Source organism: Genypterus blacodes, unplaced genomic scaffold, assembly GCF_046128005.1.
Source record: "Genypterus blacodes isolate CSIRO-AG114 ecotype Tasmania unplaced genomic scaffold, CSIRO-AGI_Gbla_v1 ptg000214l_1, whole genome shotgun sequence".
Lineage (NCBI taxonomy): Eukaryota > Metazoa > Chordata > Actinopteri > Ophidiiformes > Ophidiidae > Genypterus > Genypterus blacodes.
In genome coordinates, this window is record NW_027467013.1 from 1,234,887 (window position 1) to 1,255,148 (window position 20,262).

Here is a 20,262-nt window from a genome sequence, read left to right on the forward strand (position 1 = left end):
TACACACACACTCCCTCACATACACACACACACAGTAGCTCAGGCCGGCGCCATCTGTGCGTCATTCTCACTCGTCTTTACATGTTTGCAGCTTTGCCGTGTCATATTGGAAATGTAAAAGTGTTTAAAGGGGATTTTTTCTGGGGTATAAATAGAAGGGAATTTCAAAATAAAAGACCCTATACTGGGCCTTTTCCGCACACACACAGACATACACACACATAGGCATTGTTTCTGGTCATATTTTCCACATTGTCCACGGCGCTGCATCCTCTACTCCACAGAGCTCCTATTTATCCGTCAGTACTCGCACTGATGTGTGTGTGTGTGTGTGTATGTGTGTGTGTGAGTGTGTATTTTTCTGCCCTTCTTTCTGGGATGATTTATGGAATAATTGGCGTGTGGGAGTCTGGGATTGTATTCAAATAAAGCGTCCATAAGCCTCTCTTTCTTTTGTGCTCCTCTCCCTCTGCTCTCTCTCTCTCCCTCCCTCCCTCACTCACACGGTGGGTTATACACTTGAACGGAAACACAAAGATAGTGAGCCATGTTTGTGAGGATGGTTTGGGGTTTTTAAAGAGCAGAAGAAACGGCGGAATGGAGAGTACAGAGCAGAGGAGAGGAGAGATGGTGGAGGGCTGATGGCGCTGCTCTCTCTCTCTCTCCCTATCTCTCTCCCTCTCTCTCTCTGCTCTGTGGAGGGATGCAGGGATGCTGGCGTCGCAGGCATATGTTGAGAGGGGCAATAAAAGTGAAAGATTTACAGTTTTCGCCCGACCCAGGCACCCTCTCTCTCTCTCTCTCTCTCACACACACACACACACACACAGATTCACACACACACACACTCACACACAAACACACACCCCTCCTTCACCAAAACAGCCCTCGCACCCTTTCAGGAATCACCGAGAATGATTTACAAGGAGGCAGAGCTGTCAGGCTGCCCAAAAACTTCACACACTTCACAGAAATAAAACTCTTATCCTCCCCATGTTACAATAAAAAAACACCAGTTAGTAAATCGACTAGAAACCGGAAACACACAACCAGGCTGTTTATCTTATTTAAAAAAAAACTAGTATTAGAATAAAACATTATTCCCAGGAAATCATAATTTTAACACATATTTATTTTATTATTAATTTATTATTAGGAATTATAGCAGAGATAAAGGCAATTTGAATGGGCCCTGATGCTGTTTCTGTGTGTGATTCCGAGCTACACACACACACACACACACCGCCTATCTGCTTTTTAAAACCTTTTTTATTCTAAACAGGAAATCCTATAAATGCATAAACAGCAAGGCTCCAAATCAAAAGCATGCAGCTGCGATTTACAATAAATAAAATGAAGAGAAATAAAAGAGACACAAACCTATAAAGGGACTCTCAGATCCAGACCCAACAAAACGCTGCGATCTATCAAATATCACACACACACATGTGTCATTTAAATGAAGTAGAGGAGGAAGAAGAAGAGGAAGAAGAAGAAGAAGAAGAAGGTGAAATATTTACCTACCAAAGCATCCATGGACTCGGCGGCGCGGTGCGTTAAAGTGCGGGGGGTTTGTGCGGTTGCGCCGGCTATCGGATATTATTTTCTTGGGGGATCTCTTCAGTTTTCAAGTCTGATAGAGTCCTCGCGATTAATGACGACGCCGTGTTTCTAGGGGGACGTGCTGCATTAATTATTTAGACAATCACGTGGTCGAGCATGGCGAAGCGGAGTGGTATGGTCTCTGGATGATATCTGTGAATGCAGACGGCGCACTTTCATATAGATCTTACAGTGGTGGTGGTGTGGTGGTGGTAGGGGTGCGGGGTGGGGGGTGGGGGGTGATGGGGGAGAGAGAGAGAGAGAAAGAGAGGGAGAGAGAGAGAAGGGAGAGAGACGTCTGCCTCCGAGAAATGAGGAGAAGAGAGATGAAGAAGAGGATGCAGAAGAAGATGATGAAGCTCCTCGCCGGGGAAAGGAAGGAGGAAGACGAAGAAACAGCTGGAAATCAAATATGGCCGAGAGAGAGAGAGAGATGGAGAGAAGCGCCGCGCTCTCCGCTCCTCCGCCGGCTTGGCTGCAGTGTCATTGAACGCAGCACACTGCCTTTGGCTCCCTGTTACTGCCGCTCACACATGTAGGTCAATGTGGCTATAAACACTATATACACACAGAAATACACACACACACACACACACACACAGGGCTGCTCTGACCTGGCAACTGCGTGGGAAACCTGCATGACTTATCATATGTAAAGACATAAAAATAAAATAAATAATCACTTCATATCTTCAATCCAGACGGGGGAGGGGGAGGAGGAGGAGAGGGGGGGGGCTATGTGTGTGTGGGGGGGATGTATGTGATGTATACTTTATATATATGTGATGTTAAATAGACATAAGGAACTGCAAACACTGCTGATCTAAAAGGGGCTGCAGGATGTTTATTAGCCTGGTTATTTGTCCAATTGTGCCAATCCAACTACACCCCCCCTCCCAACCCCCCACCCTCCAAAACCCCCACCCCCACCCTGCACCCCTCTCTCTCTCTCTCTCTCTCTCTCTCTCTCTCTCTCTCTCTCTCTCTCTCTCTTCAGCATCTGTGTGCAGATCATTTATGGCACAATGGAGGTTTTGGTGGCATCACTTTCTTTCTTTCTTTCTTTCTTTCTTTCTTTCTTTCTTTCTTTCTTTCTTTCCTCCACTTTTCTCCCTGAATCAAATGATCTCTTCTCCTCATCAGAGCTGTACACGCACACACACACACACATGGACGCCTGTGGCCGTGTGAGCTGAGTGGACACAGCGGTCAGTGGTCTGAGCTCAGAGTGACTTTCCATATGTTTGCTCATTCCCAACTTTTATGAGCATCAGAGGTCAGTGTGACAGTGACTCATCCCGGGAGCTTTAACAGCAAACTGTGTCATGTTCTGCTCATAGTCCAGCCAATCAAAACAGCACCAGCGCCTCTGCAGAAACTTCCAAAAAACGCATAAATCGAGTCTTTCCTGCTAAATTACATTTGTGATTCACAAACAAGCCAAATTAAAAGCTTCTCTGAGGCCAAAATCTGTGTTTTTGTTTCATGATTCCAAACATCCTGGGAGATAACGGAGCTTCAGCGGCTTAGGAAGCGCAAACGACGAGGAAGAGGAGGAGGAGGAGGAGAAGAGCCACTCACTCGGTGGAAATGAAGCCTAAATTAAAGCCTCTTTCCTTATCACGCTTTGTAAAGAAAAATAAAAAAAGATGGATGTTTCCTGCACAAATAAATAAATAAGAAGCTCCTAAGTTTCCGGCTTGACAGAGGAGGTTGGATTGGCACCATTTTGGGGAACATTTGGGGGCATTTGCGCACTGAAAGGGACTGAGCTCCATATGGCTCCACATGGCACCTAAACAACTCTGCCTACAAAAAAAAACAAAATACTATAAAAATAATGTAACATTCTGCTAAATTTGAAGATTTAAGGGGCGATTGCGTCAAATTTTAAGAGATAAGTAAGAAATTTATACATGCGATCCAAATATTTCGTATGAGACTAAAATCCCCCCCTGACAAACTGCATGTCGTCATCATTTAAATGCATAATCAGTAGAAATCTTTATTTTTTCCAATATACTTCTCACATCTCAATGCACATTACAAGGTAAAAAGCATGTACAAAAATAAAAGCAAACAGATTGCATATTGACATGAGGCAGGCAGACGCGCAGATCTGAGGAGTGTGTGCGTTGTGTGTTTGTGTGTGTGTCAATGTGTAACTGTGTAACATTCACGGGCTCGTTTTAAGAGAAGAAGAGAAGAGAAAAGGCTCCATGGCGGTGAGAGGAGCGCCTGGGAGGGAGAATGCTGCGGGCCCGGCGGGTCAGGGGTGCCGGGGCGGCGGGGTCAGTCCTTGCGGCTGAAATGTGGATGAACCCTGGATGAACCTGCCCGCCGCCGCCTCAAATACCTTTTCATGGAGACAAGAAGAAGAAGAAGAAGAAGAAGAAGAAGAAGGAGAAGAAACCCTGCGTGCTGGAGGAGCTTCTTCTTTTTCTTCTTCTTTCTTTCTTTCTGTCTTTTTTTGTTGTTTTTATTGTTCTGTCCCGGGACAATGATGGGATAAAAGGAGAAGAAGGTGACGTGATGCCTCCCTGTTAGTTTGGTTCCAAATGAAGAAAATAAGATTCCGACGTGAAACTAAGAACATTGACTAAACTTTTTTTTTATCCTTTTCATTATTATTATTTTTGTTGCATAAAGCCATGCTAATAATGCACAAACATATTTCTTTAAGATTAATTAAAAGGAATCAGTTTTACTTCATGAAAAATCCGCGCGCGTGTGTATGTATGTGCTTGTGTGTGTGTATGTGTGTGCGCTATACGAAAATTTACACATTTTCTTTTTAAACAAATAAATAACGACGTAGAAAAATCATATCAAGGAAAAAATAAACATATACTCCTAAATATTCTTGATTTTTTTAAACGATTATTTTCTGATCATATCAATGTGACGCCATGCAGGGAAACAAATGCTGTTTTATATAAGGGATCGAATGTTTACAAAGGTGTCAGCAGAGATTTATAACCCGGAATAGTCTGCACACAGGAATGTTTTTGGAATTTGTTTTTTTTTCTTTTTTTTTTTTAAGCTATAAGAAATATCCAAAAGCTTTATTGTACAAAATAAGTTAAAACATAACAACTCACAAAGAAGAAGGGGAAGATAAGGAGGAAGGAGAGGAAGAGGAGTGAAATAGCCAACGGGAGATTTGCAACTTTGACGCAGGTTTTTGCGTTGCGTTGCGTTGCGTGCTATTTAACGTTTCCTTTCAAGTATATTTTGTGCGTGTCGATGAGTTAGAAAATGATGGAAATGATGAAGAGGTGGAGGAGGGTGTTGATGAAACTTTCTGTGTGCACTTTAGGGATGAAGAGTTTCGTTTGTGTGTGTGACCCACGTTCGTCGTGAAAATCCCCCACGTGAGAAGCAGCAGGAAGATTTTTGCGTTAAAATCCGTGAAATCAACAGAGAGGTTGTTGGGTAATACTAACCCCCCTCCCTCACACACACACACACACACACACATACATACACACACAAACACACACAAAAATGATGAAGAAGAAAAAGAAGATGATGAAGAAGACGTGGGTTTGCGTGTACATGTGTCTCTTGGAGGGTTTTACCTCGCTCACCTCTCACACGCTGATTGATTTCTCACTCAGCCGTGACTCACAACACTGCTGGGGCCATTTGTGTTAAATAAAAAATAAAAAAAATCGAATAAAAACCCCAAAAAAATCAGTCCATGCAAAAGTCAGCTGCAGCCTTTTGTCTCTTTTTCTTCTATGTACAGTTTTTCACGCGTGAACGTTCCACACCTCCATCTCTTATAGTGTCGTGATATCAGTCTGGTTGTCCTTCTGGAGGCTCTGGAGATGCCCGGGGGCTGGAGCCGATCTGCCCTTGGTGTTGGGCAGTTTGTGGTCCTTCTTCCACTTCATCCGTCTGTTCTGGAACCAGATCTTGATCTGCCTCTCGGACAGACACAAGCTGTGCGCGATCTCGATCCTCCGCCGCCTGGTCAGGTACCTGTTAAAGTGGAACTCCTTCTCCAGCTCCAGGACCTGCTGTCGGGTGTACGCCGTTCTGGACCGTTTGGGTTCAGGTCCCGTGTAATCCGGGTTCACTGAGAAGGAGAGAGAAAGAGAGAGAGAGGATGTGTGTGTGTGTGCGAGGGAGAGAGGGAGAGCAAAACAAAAAGAGCGAAAGAAAGTGAGAAACGAAAAACGTGAGGAGGAGGAAGAGGAGCAGAAGGCAGAAGCAGCTCCACAAACTTTATAAAAACGCGCCTCTCCACGCGTGATCAGGGATTTAAACCCAAGGATTCCAAATGAGTTGAAAGCAGAATGGTTGCAGCTTTAGAGTCGGTGTGTGTGAGAGTGTGTGTGAGTGTTTTCAGGAGCTTCCAGGCGCTCACCTAGCGGCCTATTTCCCCCCCAGCAATAAAAATTTATGACTTGTGTAATTGGCGAGGCCTCCCATAAATATCACACTGAACGATTCTAAAAACAGAAGCGCCCTCAGCTGCTGCATGCGTGTGTGTGAAAGTGTGTGTAAGTGTGTGTGTTCTTACCAGTAGTTACGTGGACTTTCTTCATCCAGGGGTAAACTACGGCGGGCTGCTTGGCTTGTATCCCATTGAGGCTCTTTGTGTTTTGCTGCTGTCCACAAGTCCGGGGTCCGGCCACTTGGACCGGGGGCCCCTGCTCGGTCTGTGCAGGGAAAGGGCTCGTGTGGCCGGGTCTGTCCTCCACAACCTGACCCCGCGCCGGCTGCTGCACCGTGGCGTCCTGCACGGTGTTGCAGTTGAACGGCTGCTCCGCGTAGTTTGACCGCGGGTAGATCCCTGGATGCTGGAAGTCTGAGTCCTGCGTTGGGCTGTAGTAGTCCGAACCCTGCTCAGGTATATAGTTATTCTGCGAATATTCCTCACAGGGAGGAAATTGGGGATCCACATACTTAGAGTTCACCATATACGAACTCATGGCCATTAATTTCTGAAGGTAGAAAATACTAATTTTTCTCGAGTTGTCTTTTTTTCCTCCCTCCATAAAGCCCTCCTACTTGGTGTCAACTGAATAAAGTTAGCGAACCATGTGACCAGATCGGCCAATGGAGGTGACGCTGGTCCATAAACGGCTAAACACACAACTAAAGGCAATTTCATCTAAGTTCAGATATGCCCAAAATTAGAGACTGCTGGAAAAATAAATATCCATCTGAGGGAGTTTGCGTGCAGAATCAGAGAAAGGGAAGAAAAATCGCGCTGGATGAAGTAAATAAAAAAATAACAACACGAAGAAGGGAAACATCCAACTCTGTTATTATCTAAGAAAACAACCCGAGACTAAAACAAACAATTCCTACAGGATTTCTGCGGGTTTTAAGTCTAAATATCATCAGAGGAATATGAGTTTTAAAAGGCGAGCTGCAGGCATCGGTGCTCAACAGAGAGTCCAACAAAAGACACAAAAAGCCCTTTGGCACATAGAGGACTGCAGGAATAATGACGGGGGACAATTGATGAGGACAGTCTTTGTCAAAGGAGGGGGTCATCCAAAAGTTACACCAATCTCATCCCTTCATCTGCTCCGTGCGCCTTCACAAAGCCCTCACGAGCCCGTTTGTGTGTATGTGTGTGCGCGTGAGTGTGTGTAAGTGTGTGTTTGTGTGTGCGTATGCGTGGAGCTGCTCCGTGCGGGAATCGATCATGCGATGGAGACACAAGAAGACTCACGAGTGGGAACTTAGGGGCTTCAGCTTGGATTCATCTCCTGTATAGGTCATATGTTCTATACTGTAAACACGAAGGGATATCTGACAGCTGTGTGTGTGTGAGTGTGTGAGTGTGTTTGGATGTGTGTGTGGCGTGTGTGTGTGTGTGAGCAGATCGAAGTTTTTTCATCGACCATATACTCCCCTAGAATCGAATCTGTGACTGTGGTTTGATCACACAAATTCGGTTCTACAGGGTATATATAGACGACGTGATGCGTTTAGAGTCCGAGAGAAGAGCGGACACCTCGAGCAGATCTGTTATGTATCTATTACACTTCAATCTAAGGGTGTGTGTGTGTGTGTTGTTGTATTATTTAAGAGTGTAATCAATGCAAAAGGGCTTGATTTTGTGGTTTTATTGCATCTTTTCATCAGTGATTATATTTTTTATGTCTCTGTAAAGTTCTTGAGTTGCATTCAAGTTAAAGTGCTGGACTAATAAAATTCTAATTATGTGCCTTAATTTGTTCAGTCAGTCAATGTTTCTTTAATCACTATTTCATCTCTATTATTGCCTTTTAATGTACACGTATCTGTGACTGTGTGGGGTGACGTCAACGTGGGGTTTTGAAGCCCTAAATTACAATTTTATGGGGAGAAAATGTGGGAAACTGAGCTTCATCCTTCATTTAGTTCCAGGGAGGAGAAAGGGCAAAAAAAAATATCTATTGGACCCAAGTTTCCACAGTGGGTTCGCATCCCATCCCAGCCACAACATAGAGGCTTTATCAGTTCTGCAGGCATTCACATGGAAAGAAAGCAGAGTGAACCGCAGATCCAGACCATCAGCAGTGGCTGAAGATGAGGCGAGAGGCCACAGAGGTCAAACCCCAATCATTTACAAACATATCCACAACTTCAATTATTTTCCACCCTGCTGACAGCTCAAAGGGTGCAAAAGTTTACAGATTCAGAGTCAAGATCCATTAACCATCAGCAGCCAGACTGATCCTTTCTGAGCGGCTCAATACCCCCACATGGGCTTTGTCTGGCAGATACAGCAGCAGGAAAACATCTGGTGGTTCAGTTTCAAGCCCAAAAACGTAATAATTTGATATTGGATCTACAAAGAATTTAGATCCTTGTGTGTGTGTGTGTGTGTGTGTGTGTGTGTGTGTGTGTGTTTGTGTATGTGTGAAGCCGAGGGGGAGAGGATGTTCATGTTGTGGGTTCAGAGCTCTTTATATCAAAGAATGAAATAGGGATTAATGCGTTTAAAGCTTTTATTTTGAAAGTGCATGGATGTGATTTTTACACTGGTCTCGACTTATTTTAACTTTAACTCTAATCTTCTTGTTTTGTGCTGTAATTAGAGATAACAGGCTGGTGTGATGTCTTTCTAGTGATTTATTATTGACTGGTGTGTTTATTAAGATGTTCAGCGTTGATGTGGTTTAATGTTTTAGCTTCGTTTTAACATTTTTAGTTGTAAATGTGAGAGTTAGAATAAAGGCCTGAAACTGTGAGAATAACAGGAAAAGCAGCGATAAACAGACGAACTCCAGCTGCGGTTTGTGAGGATTTTTTTGGGGTTAAATCTCCGGAATTTGGCCTCTTCTTTCAAATTAAAACACAAATCTTTCGATATTCGTTATTTATCCGCGTTTGTCGCTATAGAAACGAGTGATTTGGTTGTTTTTGCAGGTGACGTGTTTGTGTGTTTGGTGGCGTGAGACAGGCTGACCTGTCTGTCACCTTCAGACGGGTCAAAGCCGCGAGATTCAGGCTTGTGGGTGAACAAAAGAAAGATAAAGTCAGCGTCTTCTCACTGCTCCAGTCTAATTGAAAGGTTAAACTGTCTGACTCGAGTCTGTTTGTCTGTTGCTGCTGTTTGAATGCAGTATATTTTCAAGAAAATGCGTCGTTTTTTTCAAAAAAATAAAAATAAAAATTTACTGGCCTGGTTTAAAAAAAATAAAATCGATATTTTTGTTTTTTCTGCACGTGTGTATTTTTTGATTTAGGAACATTTATAATAAAAAATAACAAGACAAATTCTGCAAACTGAGTGAAAACCTTCTTTCAGCATTAGTGAGACACATTTCCCACACTGGCTGCTGACATCATAAATGATTTAGAGGCCTTGCAGAGGAAACGCGCCATGCAGGCCGAGCAGCAAGAAACTCAACCAGCAAACGATTCACACTGCTTCTGCTTGTTGTTGATAATTCACATAATTACAGAGTGAAAAAAAAATGTGGAGCAGATTTTTATCCTGCAAACGAGCTGAATGAGGGAAACAGCAGAGAGGAAGCAGCGGTGACATTGACCGTGATCAGGCCTCCAACAACAGGTTGATCCATCCAAACTTCCAACACAAACACGATCATTGCCATTCCATTGCCAAAACAAACCTCACACCGATCGAGCCTCAAACTCAAATCCAACACGCCGGTAATCAGATCAATCTCTCTCTCTCTCTTCCTCTCTCTCTGCCCTTGAACGCATCTCTGCCGCGTATTCGAAGGCTAAAAACTCTCCACGCCTGTGACATCACACACAGACTTGCACACGCACACACACACAGCTCCCTCCCAAATGATAAAACGCTATCTTACCACCGAGACCGCAACACACCGCACAGCCACGCCGAGCAAACAGCCTCCTCGCCCAGACACGCAGCTCCATTCCAACCCATCTGGACGCTCTTACTAATACACAATGAGAATTATATTTTGGCTTGTCAAGTCCCAGGGCCATAAAACAAACTTTAATGGCGTCACGTGTTTCCTCGCAGCCATTCACAACAGCGCGCAGGACCATAAATAATCTTCAAAGTTGCACTTACTCAATAAGGCCCATTACACTGAACCGAGAGGCAGAATGGGCGGAATCAGTTTAAACTCTGTTTTACCTCTACAATATCCTCAAACCTCAGCCTGATTCATTACAAAGACAAAGAAAACAGCAAAATCTGAATTTATCTTTTTAAAAATAATTCACGATCCGAGCAGAACTGGACTATTTTCCCATCAAAACACACCCGAACCAAAACCGGAACCAGTCCATCTTTTTTAAACACCAAAACCTCCTCTGACTTCAACAAAAGCTCAAACATCCAACTTGTTTCACGGTTTTTTGTGCGTAAAATCATTTTTCTTCCCCAGTCAAACAAACCACGGGGGCTGACGTCATTCGTTTTCCCCCAATTCCCAGCCAATCACAGCTCTCAGAGCGTTGCTGGCTCCTCCCCCTCCTCACTCCTGTCCAGACTGCTGCACCTCAACTCAGGCTTGATGTTTGGGTGCTGAGACAGGTGGGAGACAAGGAGGAGGAGTCTGGAATCGATCCTGATTGGTTTGTGATTGAATATACATCTATTATCTATCTATTTATATTTACATTATTTCTACATAAATAGATATCTGGCCGGTTTTAATCACCATTCCATATAAGGAGGATGGGCTCAGTCTATGTCCTGGAGGCTTTGGATCCGTCTAAACTCAGCCCTGACACTCATAAAATATGTTTTCTATAAATAACATTCATGAATAATAACATTAACAATAACAAGCTGTTTCCTGTTGTTTGATCTACTGTGTCACACACCACTTCTTCTTCTTAAATATCCCATAGGCAGCAGCTCCTTCATGACTCCCATCACCTCTTAACCCATGACAGCAACAAACACACACACAAACAACCCAACAATTCTCCCAAAACCCACCTTTCTTCCACAGATCAGCCACAGATCACATGACCACATGTTTGAGCCAAACACACAGCTGAGTGACCTGCTCAATGGGAGCACAAAGGCAGACTGCTGGGCAATAGCGCCTCCTGCTGGCACTTTAGCAGCTTCCCCTCTTTCACTGCAAAGACATCTCCACCCATTCATTTATACTTACAGACAATATTTAAGTGTTGGATTTGATAAAGTATATGTGTTTCATACATATCTATAGAGCTGGCTGAAGAAAGAAATCAGGCTTTATGCTGCATTAATCCCATTTCCTGAGGCTTAAATTCCTCAGAACAGAGAGCTCGTTTAAACAGATGAAATGAATCTGGTGTTTCATTTCCTTTAGTTGAATGATTCCTTAACTTAATAGATTTAAAATCGACATAAAAGTGACCAGGAAGGCTGCTGATGGCAATGCACAATGACCACAGTATGACTCATCCACCCATTCACAAAAAGCAGATCATAAAAAGAAATTTAAAAAAAAATACAATAAAGCAAAGATTGAGTGAATGAATCATACATGAATATAGAAATAAAAGCTTTTCAACATTTGAATTAAAGACTGAATTGTGCACATTATGGGCTATAATGCCTCCGAGCCTCATGTTGGATTACACTAAACAATTTTTTCTTAATTATAGAGACTATATAGTTGTTTTTGATGTAAAGAATAGAGTCCTGGCAGAGGAAACAGAGCATCCAGAGAGGAGAAACTCTTATTCTGTGTCTTATTAAATGTGTCCAGGCCTGCATGTGACGCCAAGTCTGTTTAATTACATATAAGCAACTCAGACTGAATGTTTAAACTATGCTCATTGTCTATATAGAGCAACACAAAGTGGTCCCAGTCTGCTGCTCTCTGCCTCACACTCGTGTTCGTCTTCCAGGATCCATTTTGCCGCATTGCAGTAAGGCAGTAAATACTTTCGCAGCTGCCTGTCAGGCCACAGTGAAATACTGTCTTTGTTCAGTTTGGCCCCATAGAAGCCAGCAGAATGGAAACAGCCATGGAACCCCAACTTCTGCTTGCAGCTGGGGGTTCTTATCCCAGCAGAGGGAAAGGCTACATGCGTTTGTTCGTTTTTCCTGCAGCGTTTAAATGCGGAAAAGGAGCAAACGTATAGGGGTCAACACTTCACTGCAGACATGCAATCCAACATGACGCGAGGTTTAACATAAGCATTGATCAACCTGATACACTCAGAGTCAGTATAAACCCGCTTGTGGTGTATTTTTGAGCAAGAAAAAAAAACACAATTTCGCGTGACAATGAGCGTGAAAAGCAGAAAATTCTGTTCCAAACAGCGGAACTTGCTTTTACACGCGTGAACAAACCGCCGCACACACTTATTGGCATCTCAAAAACACAGATCAGACTCTCTGACATCATTGCAGCACAGAACATGATTAGCAAAGAGAACACACTCTCACACACAGACATAGACTCGCGCTTCCCCAACGTTCAACTTTAAACATTTACGCACAATTTCCCACAATCAAACTAATGATTTCTTTGCTATTTCACTTAAGATTCTTGCGGCAAAATTACGCAACACCAACAACACTTCCACCTCTGTCGCGTTACGTTGCAGCTCATTTACATAACTAATGAATGAGGAAGCGATCCATCAAAGTTAACATGCAAACTGACGAAAGTGAGTCTCTTACCTCTAACCAGCAGGTAATCCATGGTTCCTCTTAGATCTTCACCCATATATGTTTGCCTCGGTGAGTCCCCGCTGCTCGGTATGTGTATGTGTGTGTGTGTGTGTGTGTGTGTGTGTGAAGGGGGGGTCACATGTGCTGGAAAGTTGCAAACGATCCTCTGACCATCCGGATCGAGGCAGAATCTGAGCTGATCGAGGCTGGAATCGAACGGGCGGTGTGGAGTTTAATATAAAGCAAAGCGGGGCGTATATGGGTGAGGACGCCATAGAGAGAATGCAGTCAAACACTCGCCTGGGAAATCAGGAAAAGGGCCATGAAGACGTTTGCCTCTCACACATGACCAGTGGCATCCAATGACAGGCGGTGCAGGCACATAAAAAGCTCTATTACCGAGCTGTAAATTGTCCTCTCACAAAAAGGACTTTAGACTGCAGCGATTCTGCCCAGTTTTTTGGCGCATAATAGCAGAAGCCACCAATGCAGCTTCGAGGGGGGAAAAGCAAAGAAGAAGAGTCTGGGATTCTTTATATTATAACGCATTTATACAGTTTAAATTCTCCACAAAAAAACACCAAACAGCTTTAATGTTCTACAAATTCTAACAAATAAAACCATAAAATGCAAATGTTTGATTTTCGTTCAAGGGAAACGAGGTTTAAAGAGAAAAGATGGGAGAATTAAACTTATTTCAGTTTAATGTTTGACATTATGAGATCGATATTTGATCTGACATTCAGCCCGCGCGCTCTTATTGTAGCCTATTGGTGTTTATGCAGCAACGATGCAACGACGAAAATCAGTTTTTACTCCCAAAAAGCTCCCCTGAACGCACCATCAACTCTACCAACAGCGCGTTAAATTTATATTATTAGTGAGACTTAAAACGATCCGGGAAAAATAATTATTTCATGTCACATTTTCATGACAACCTCGAACTCTGTCTGAATGTTTTTCAATGATTTTTCCAGGATATTGTTTTAACATTTGACGCATTTTTGGATGTTGTGGTGCAATAAAGACTTAAACGTTTTAAGGTTATTGCGCCACAAACTTTACAAGGCTTAAATTTGAAACAGGCGTCAGGGCCTCGAATATGTGCAGGAAGAAGGAAGAAGGAATTTCTTTGGTTTCATTCTAGGGGCATACCAGCGTCAGCACGCCGGGATTTATAGTCCGGCTGCGGGCCTGCAGCTTCCTGTCTCTGCCTGCGTGCGTAAAGAGTGTGTGGAGACGCTGCATGCTTCACATCCAAACATGCACAGCAGACTGGTTAAATATGGCGAAGGGACGTATAGAGAGATGCGTCATGGAGCTGATCTATCCGTGATGCTGTCTGATCTGTCTCCATGAGCTCGCTGCGGTTTATTCCCGGTAACTGATGACAGCTCTGGCCTGCACACTGAGCACACACACAGGCTGGCCTTTTCCCCTGTAGCTCAGAGTTGAATTAGAACAGGACAAAAAAAGAAATTCGTGTTATTAAGGAAAGACGGAAAAGCACGTTTAATTACGAATAAAATGGAAAAACTGTGCGTATAACTGTGCGTAATCTGGAGAGGATTAGCTGCAGGCCAACACACACCAATGAGACAGTGTTCCTTTGTTTGCTTCTAATAAATCCACACGTTCAATAAAGGGACTATGGTGTGTGTGTGTGTGTGTGTGTGTGTGTGTGTGTGTGTGTGTGTGTGTGTGTCTGTGTGTGTGTGTGTGTGTGTGACATAGCTGGATTTAGCTTTAGCTAAATGGAATATGGATTAAATTAATTCTTAAATCAACTCCCAAGCTACAGAAAGCTTTTATAACTTATGCCTACATTTATAAAACCCAAAACACTCACAAAATTACAAATAAAATGTATATTGAGTCAATGAGAGTCAAAAATAAACCAAACATTAAAAAATATATATTGTCTCACACACACACACACACACACACACACACACACACACACACACATGCAAATACACACACACGCGCACACACACAGACAGACAGACAGACACACACACACACACACATACACACACACACATACAAACACACACCCACACACTATCATCCGAACCATTTGCACACACTTGAGCTTTTGCTTTTGATTTCGTTCTGCAGTTTCACTTTCACTTTTTATCTCCCATAAACAACGACAGCAGGGCGAGACACCGACATACAAACTCTACCGAGACTCGACCCAAAGTCTCTTTGTCTCGGGCGTCTCCGTGTCCTTTCATGTCCCGCACGGCCACAGAGGGGATATGATGTCTTTGTTATAGACTTTTAACAACAGGAGGTCCCAGTGAAACGGTAAACCGGGCCGTGACGTAAGACGATCAGTGTGTAATGTCTGCGGTCTCACGTCGTTTCACTGTTTCACTCTGGGAGGCGTAAAATGGTAATAAAGCTGCTTTACACTTTGGCGTTTACAATTCAGACGTTTCAACACACACACACACACACACACACATACACACACACACACACACACACAGGCACGCACACACACACACACACACACACACACACACAGACAGGCACGCACACACACACAGGCACGCACACACACACGTCTGTTCTTTTCTTCTCTTGTGCATAAACAGTAGCACAGTGAAGCAGCGGTGTACATTTCATTCATTCAAACTGACACAGTGAAATATATAAATGTACGTTTTTTTTAATTACTGCTCATATTTTGCAGAAAAACTATAAAAAATAACATTTTTTGTTTGTTTTTCTCACACATTTGCATGTTTTTCTACGATATTTCTGCAGATTTCCACTTTTCCAGACTGTGACCCTTGACTGACGTCTTTGGCACACACACACACACTTTGCCCACGCAGTTTGGCAGCACATCGTCCTACACCAGAGCAAACAGCCTCCAATTGATGACCCCCCCCCCCCTCTCCCCACTCCCCCACTCGTGGCCTTTCCGGGGAGAAGCACATGACCGTCGTGCATGGAAATGCGTGAAGAAAGTTCCCTTCCTTGTCATCTTCAAAGCGGAAGTCTGTAATCCGATTATGGCGCGTAATCACGTCGTTACAATGACACGAATCTGGATCGATAAAGACGTCAGTAGATTGTAACGCACTTCTCTACTGTCTCTCTGATTCTTCACTTGTGCGTCGACTGAGTACTTCCATAGTGTCTAGGTTCATATCTGAGCTGCGGAGGAGGAGGAAGAGGAGGAAGAGCAGGCACATTTTCTTCTTCATCTGCAGATGCCAGAGTTGGGCTCAAGTGATCTTTGTTATGCTATTAATTATTTCATAGCTTTGAAGTTTCCAGTTGATCATAATCATTAAACCAATAACAAGACACACACACGTACATAGCGCCACCTGTGTTTCTGATCATTACTCCATGTTTGGGGTGTTACAGATTTAAGTATTTTCCATAAAGAAGTATAACCTATTCAACTGTGGATCGATACGAATCAACATATACAACACATTTGGTACAACGTGATGACGTCACTATCCTCATTCTTCATTGTTCTGTGGTTACAGGAGCCTTTAAGGTGAATCCAACTGAGAAAACATTGATTCCGTTATATGATGATTGTTACTATTGTGGGATGAGTTGCATATTTATGTTTTCTAAAATTTGGTGTCTGCACGTTTTCTTTCATGCAACACACACAGATATCCTGTGTTGTGTGTCTGTGCATCCTGGTGAACATTGTAACTCCTTACAGCTCCTAAACCTTCTGTCTTTCATTTAGCTGTGAATAAATCAGTGGACTCATGATTGCATGTGTCGCCCTCACGTTAACCCTTCATCCTCCAACCGGACTCAGGCTGAAGACTGAAGACCAATATCGCCCTCTAGCGGTCAGATCAGCTGTGCCAATAAACCCCCCACCGGAGCAGAGGGTTAACAGTTTGATTCCCACCACTGTCTCTCTCCCTCTCCTTTGTGTTGCTGTAGTAACATGACGTCACCAATTAAACTCCACATACAAACTAATTCCTTCTCTGAGGAGTTTGTTTCCATATACGTTCAGTCTGTGGGGGTAAAGTTAGGACGCGACACGGTTCCTATAATCCAGCATTATAGGCAGATCTGGACCCGAGGCGGGATCTGACACCAGTCAATGTGAAGTTTTGTCCCCACCGCTTTAGGAAATGGAGTTGATGAATAAACGTGACCATTAAGCTGGAGGTTGGGGGGTGATTTCCTCTAAGACAATTCATCGGTCAGACACCCCTGTGGAACCGCGTCGACCCTGTGTTTGTCAGCAACAGACGCCACAGTGAGGCCTTTGAAAGCAGCGTAATTACCGCCCGGGTCATAAACTCATTTAGGCCAGACGTCTGGTCAGTTCTATAGCTTTATTGGACCGCGCTTCTTCCTGCTTTAAACTCATTATACGTACAAGTTGGACAATAAACGTGAAAGCAGCGCAACACCTCTCCAAAACCCGAGAAACCCTTTATGACCCACAGCTCTGTTTCCACCACAAACCGCTGCTGTGGAATTAAAGCATAGTTACCACAAATTAAAACAATAAACGAGACGTAAATCGCGCAAATTCAGACCAACATTTCATTTGTTAATTTTGCAAATATTCCCTTGTTGTTTCTTGCAATGTTTTTGTAAATTACAGAGGCAAAGACACATTTTTTCCTGGAATAAATTACGCAATGAGCATGAAATAATAACGGATTATTTTGTGAAAAGAAAGTCACGTATTTATTGATGTTTAAGACGAAATCGATCATTTTCTTTCCCCCCCAAAAAAAACAGATCAGCCAGTTTTGTCCTTTTGAGTAGAAGACAAAAAAAATCTTCTTTATAATAATTAAAGTCTTTAAACACACATACGAATCACCTCCATATGTTTCTATTTACACAAAATGTAAAGTAGATCTCGGCTGAGGAGGAGAAGGAAAAAAATATGTACATTTTCAAAAATTCTAAACATCTATAAAAGCATTTATACACAAAGCCGAGAGGCGTAAACGCAGATCTGGCGGCGTGGGATAGTCCAGGTTTAGGTCTGAAGGTTCTGAATCCTACAGCCAGGCCACATCACAACACATCCAGGGGACATTAAAGGATCTGAGCTCGGGACCAAAAGTTTTTTGTTCATGTTCCGCTCAGAAAAACGCAACTATTGCGCACCAAAACGAAAAAAATGTCTACTGAAGCTTCTAGTGAAAACAAAACCAAACAAAAACAGCTGTAATCATGGCGGCGGAGAAGGAAGGAGGGAGTCCATGTGTGTGTACGTGTATGTGTGTGTGTATGTCTCTGTCTGTGTGTGTGTGTGTGTGTGTGTGTGTGAGAGTGTGTGCGTGCGTAACGGCACCGGGCGCCGGTTCAGCTTCATAGCAGATCTTTGCCGCTCCTCTCTCTGTTCATCTTCTTCATCTTCATCCTGCGGTTTTGGAACCATATCTTCACCTGTCTCTCCGTGAGGGTCAGTATGCGGGCCACCTCGTAGCGCCGGTCCCGCGTCAGATACATGTTATACAGGAACTCCTTCTCCAGCTCTAAAGTCTGATATTTGGTGTAAGGACACCGCTTCTTTCGGGTCGACCGGGCGTGGATCCAGTTCGCTGCAGGGTTGTCTGAAGGGGAGGAAAGAGGAAGAAGAAGAAGAAGAAGAAGAAGAAGAAGAAGGGAAAAAAACAAGAGGAGATCAGGTCCAAACATGTGAAAGCAGATTACATGTTAGATAAATTTAATGACTCTGACTGCTGCCCAAAGTGTGGTCCGGGGGCCTGTTTTTGGGCCGGGGAGAGTTTGGAGTTTAGGGGGAATCATGGTGAGAATGAAGGATTGTTTGATTTCGATTAGAATTTAACTGATCCTCAAATAACCGCGTACACACACACACACACACACACACACACTCACACACACACACAAGCACACACACACTCACACACATTCACACACACATACACACACATATTTCCCCTCCAGCGCCATATAAACTATACTGACTCCTCCATAAAGAAAAGCTCTTATCAAAATGGAGAATCTGCTGTATTCTGGGGGCCGTGACATGAGAAACTTGAGGGATTCTGTGCGCTGTAACCCACGCAGGGCGGGTTCTTCCCTTCCCGAGCCGCGCCACGGTACGAGACACTTTTATAGGTTAGTAAAACCTCCAGTTTTACACACCCAGCTCGTACAGTTCTTACGGTTGTAAATCAGACTCGGGCTATTCCGCGTTACTTACTTGGGTCAAGTTGTGGCTGCTTCTCCTCTTTGGGCTCGCAGGGGCTCGGCAGATCGCTGCCTGCGGGCTCTTTGCTCGCCTTTTCCGGGCATTCTGATACTCCGCACGCGTAATCGCCGCCGGCCGATCGAGGCTCCGCGTCCTGCGCCTCGCACTCCACGCTTTTCGCCGGCAAAACCTCGATCTTCGTGGCGTACTGGCGCCCGCCGCCCGGGTGGAATCCGGAAAACGAAACGTGGTTGGAGAGGGGGTCCATCCAGGAGCGGACGCCGACATATCTGCCGCTGTCCGAGGCGGAGAGAGGCGACTGCTGCTGGTGCTGGTGGTGGTGGTGGTGGTGGTGGACGTATGGATGATAAATCCCCTGCGGGTGAACCGAGGACCAGGACGGGGAGAAGACGGCGGTCTTGGGGGCGAAATTGCAGGAGGAGAAGTCTGCGTTGTCCGCCGCGGCACCTGACGGCCTCGGGGTCACCGTGTGCGGCGCCTGCAGAAAGCGAGCCCCGTACACCTCCTCCGGCTCCGGGCCCATCAGCGCGTCCACGTAACAGTTCGTGAGGGTGCCACTGCTCGACATGTTTTGATCTCTTCCTACTCATATCATAACGCTCAGCACTGTTACGGGCAGCTTCCCTCTATGAACAATCATAGTATTTTTGCTGGCCCGCATCTACAGGGATTGGTTACATGGATCACGTGGTCATATTTACCAATACAGCGAGTAAATCAATCCTGCCCATATAGCTTTGCACTTTTTCTCCCTCTCTCTCTCTCTCTCTCGCTCTCTCTCTCTCTCTTTCTTTCTCTCCCTCTCGCCTTTTCTTCTTCGTCATGTTTAATTTAGCTTTTCATTTCATAAATAATAAAGAAGCCCCATCAGACGTGACTGGAGGGGAGCGAAGAAGAGAAAGAACCTACCATGAATGCAGATGTGCTCTTTGTGTGCGCTATGCAGCAATGAGACGCTTTTCTACACACACACACTTACACACACGCACTCCCAGTATCAAAATGGATTCTGTGCATGTTGATGTTTGAGGGAGAAACTCTTATAATATCGTCCTGATGCTCCTAATGCTAGTAAAATGCTTTATAGACTAACGGGACGCTCGTAAAAGAGATGTAACAACATGCTGTAAAGTAGCAGACGCCATTTCCGCTCACAGTGAGGAGGATCTATTGTTCATTTGTGATGAGTGAAAAAAAAATCATATTTTCTGCTTTGGTTTGATTTAAGAAAAAAAAAACATTAAGTCAAACCGGAAGTGGTTTTTGTGTAAAGTCTGTTTGCTTTCAAAGGAGCTGTAACGTCTTTATGTATCAATAAATGTTTTATGGGGTGCGTGTGATTATATATGCCGTTAATAATAATAATAAA

General features: G+C 44.0%; 2 protein-coding genes across 2 annotated transcripts; both read right to left on the minus strand.

Annotated features, from left to right (window-relative positions):
• Positions 1–3,620: 3,620 nt before the first annotated feature.
• Positions 3,621–6,900, minus strand: hoxd4a (homeobox D4a). Its single transcript, XM_076170106.1, has 2 exons — positions 6,134–6,900; positions 3,621–5,686 (listed from the first exon to the last, which is right to left on the minus strand). The coding sequence occupies exons 1-2, from the start codon at positions 6,609–6,611 to the stop codon at positions 5,388–5,390; spliced, it is 777 nt and encodes a 258-aa protein (XP_076026221.1). The 5' UTR covers positions 6,612–6,900; the 3' UTR covers positions 3,621–5,387.
• A 10,506-nt stretch (positions 6,901–17,406) lies between these two features.
• On the minus strand, positions 17,407–20,120 carry hoxd9a (homeobox D9a). Its single transcript, XM_076169944.1, has 2 exons — positions 18,885–20,120; positions 17,407–18,267 (listed from the first exon to the last, which is right to left on the minus strand). Exons 1-2 carry the CDS (start codon positions 19,459–19,461, stop codon positions 18,023–18,025), a joined length of 822 nt encoding a protein of 273 aa, XP_076026059.1. The 5' UTR covers positions 19,462–20,120; the 3' UTR covers positions 17,407–18,022.
• Positions 20,121–20,262: the final 142 nt, after the last annotated feature.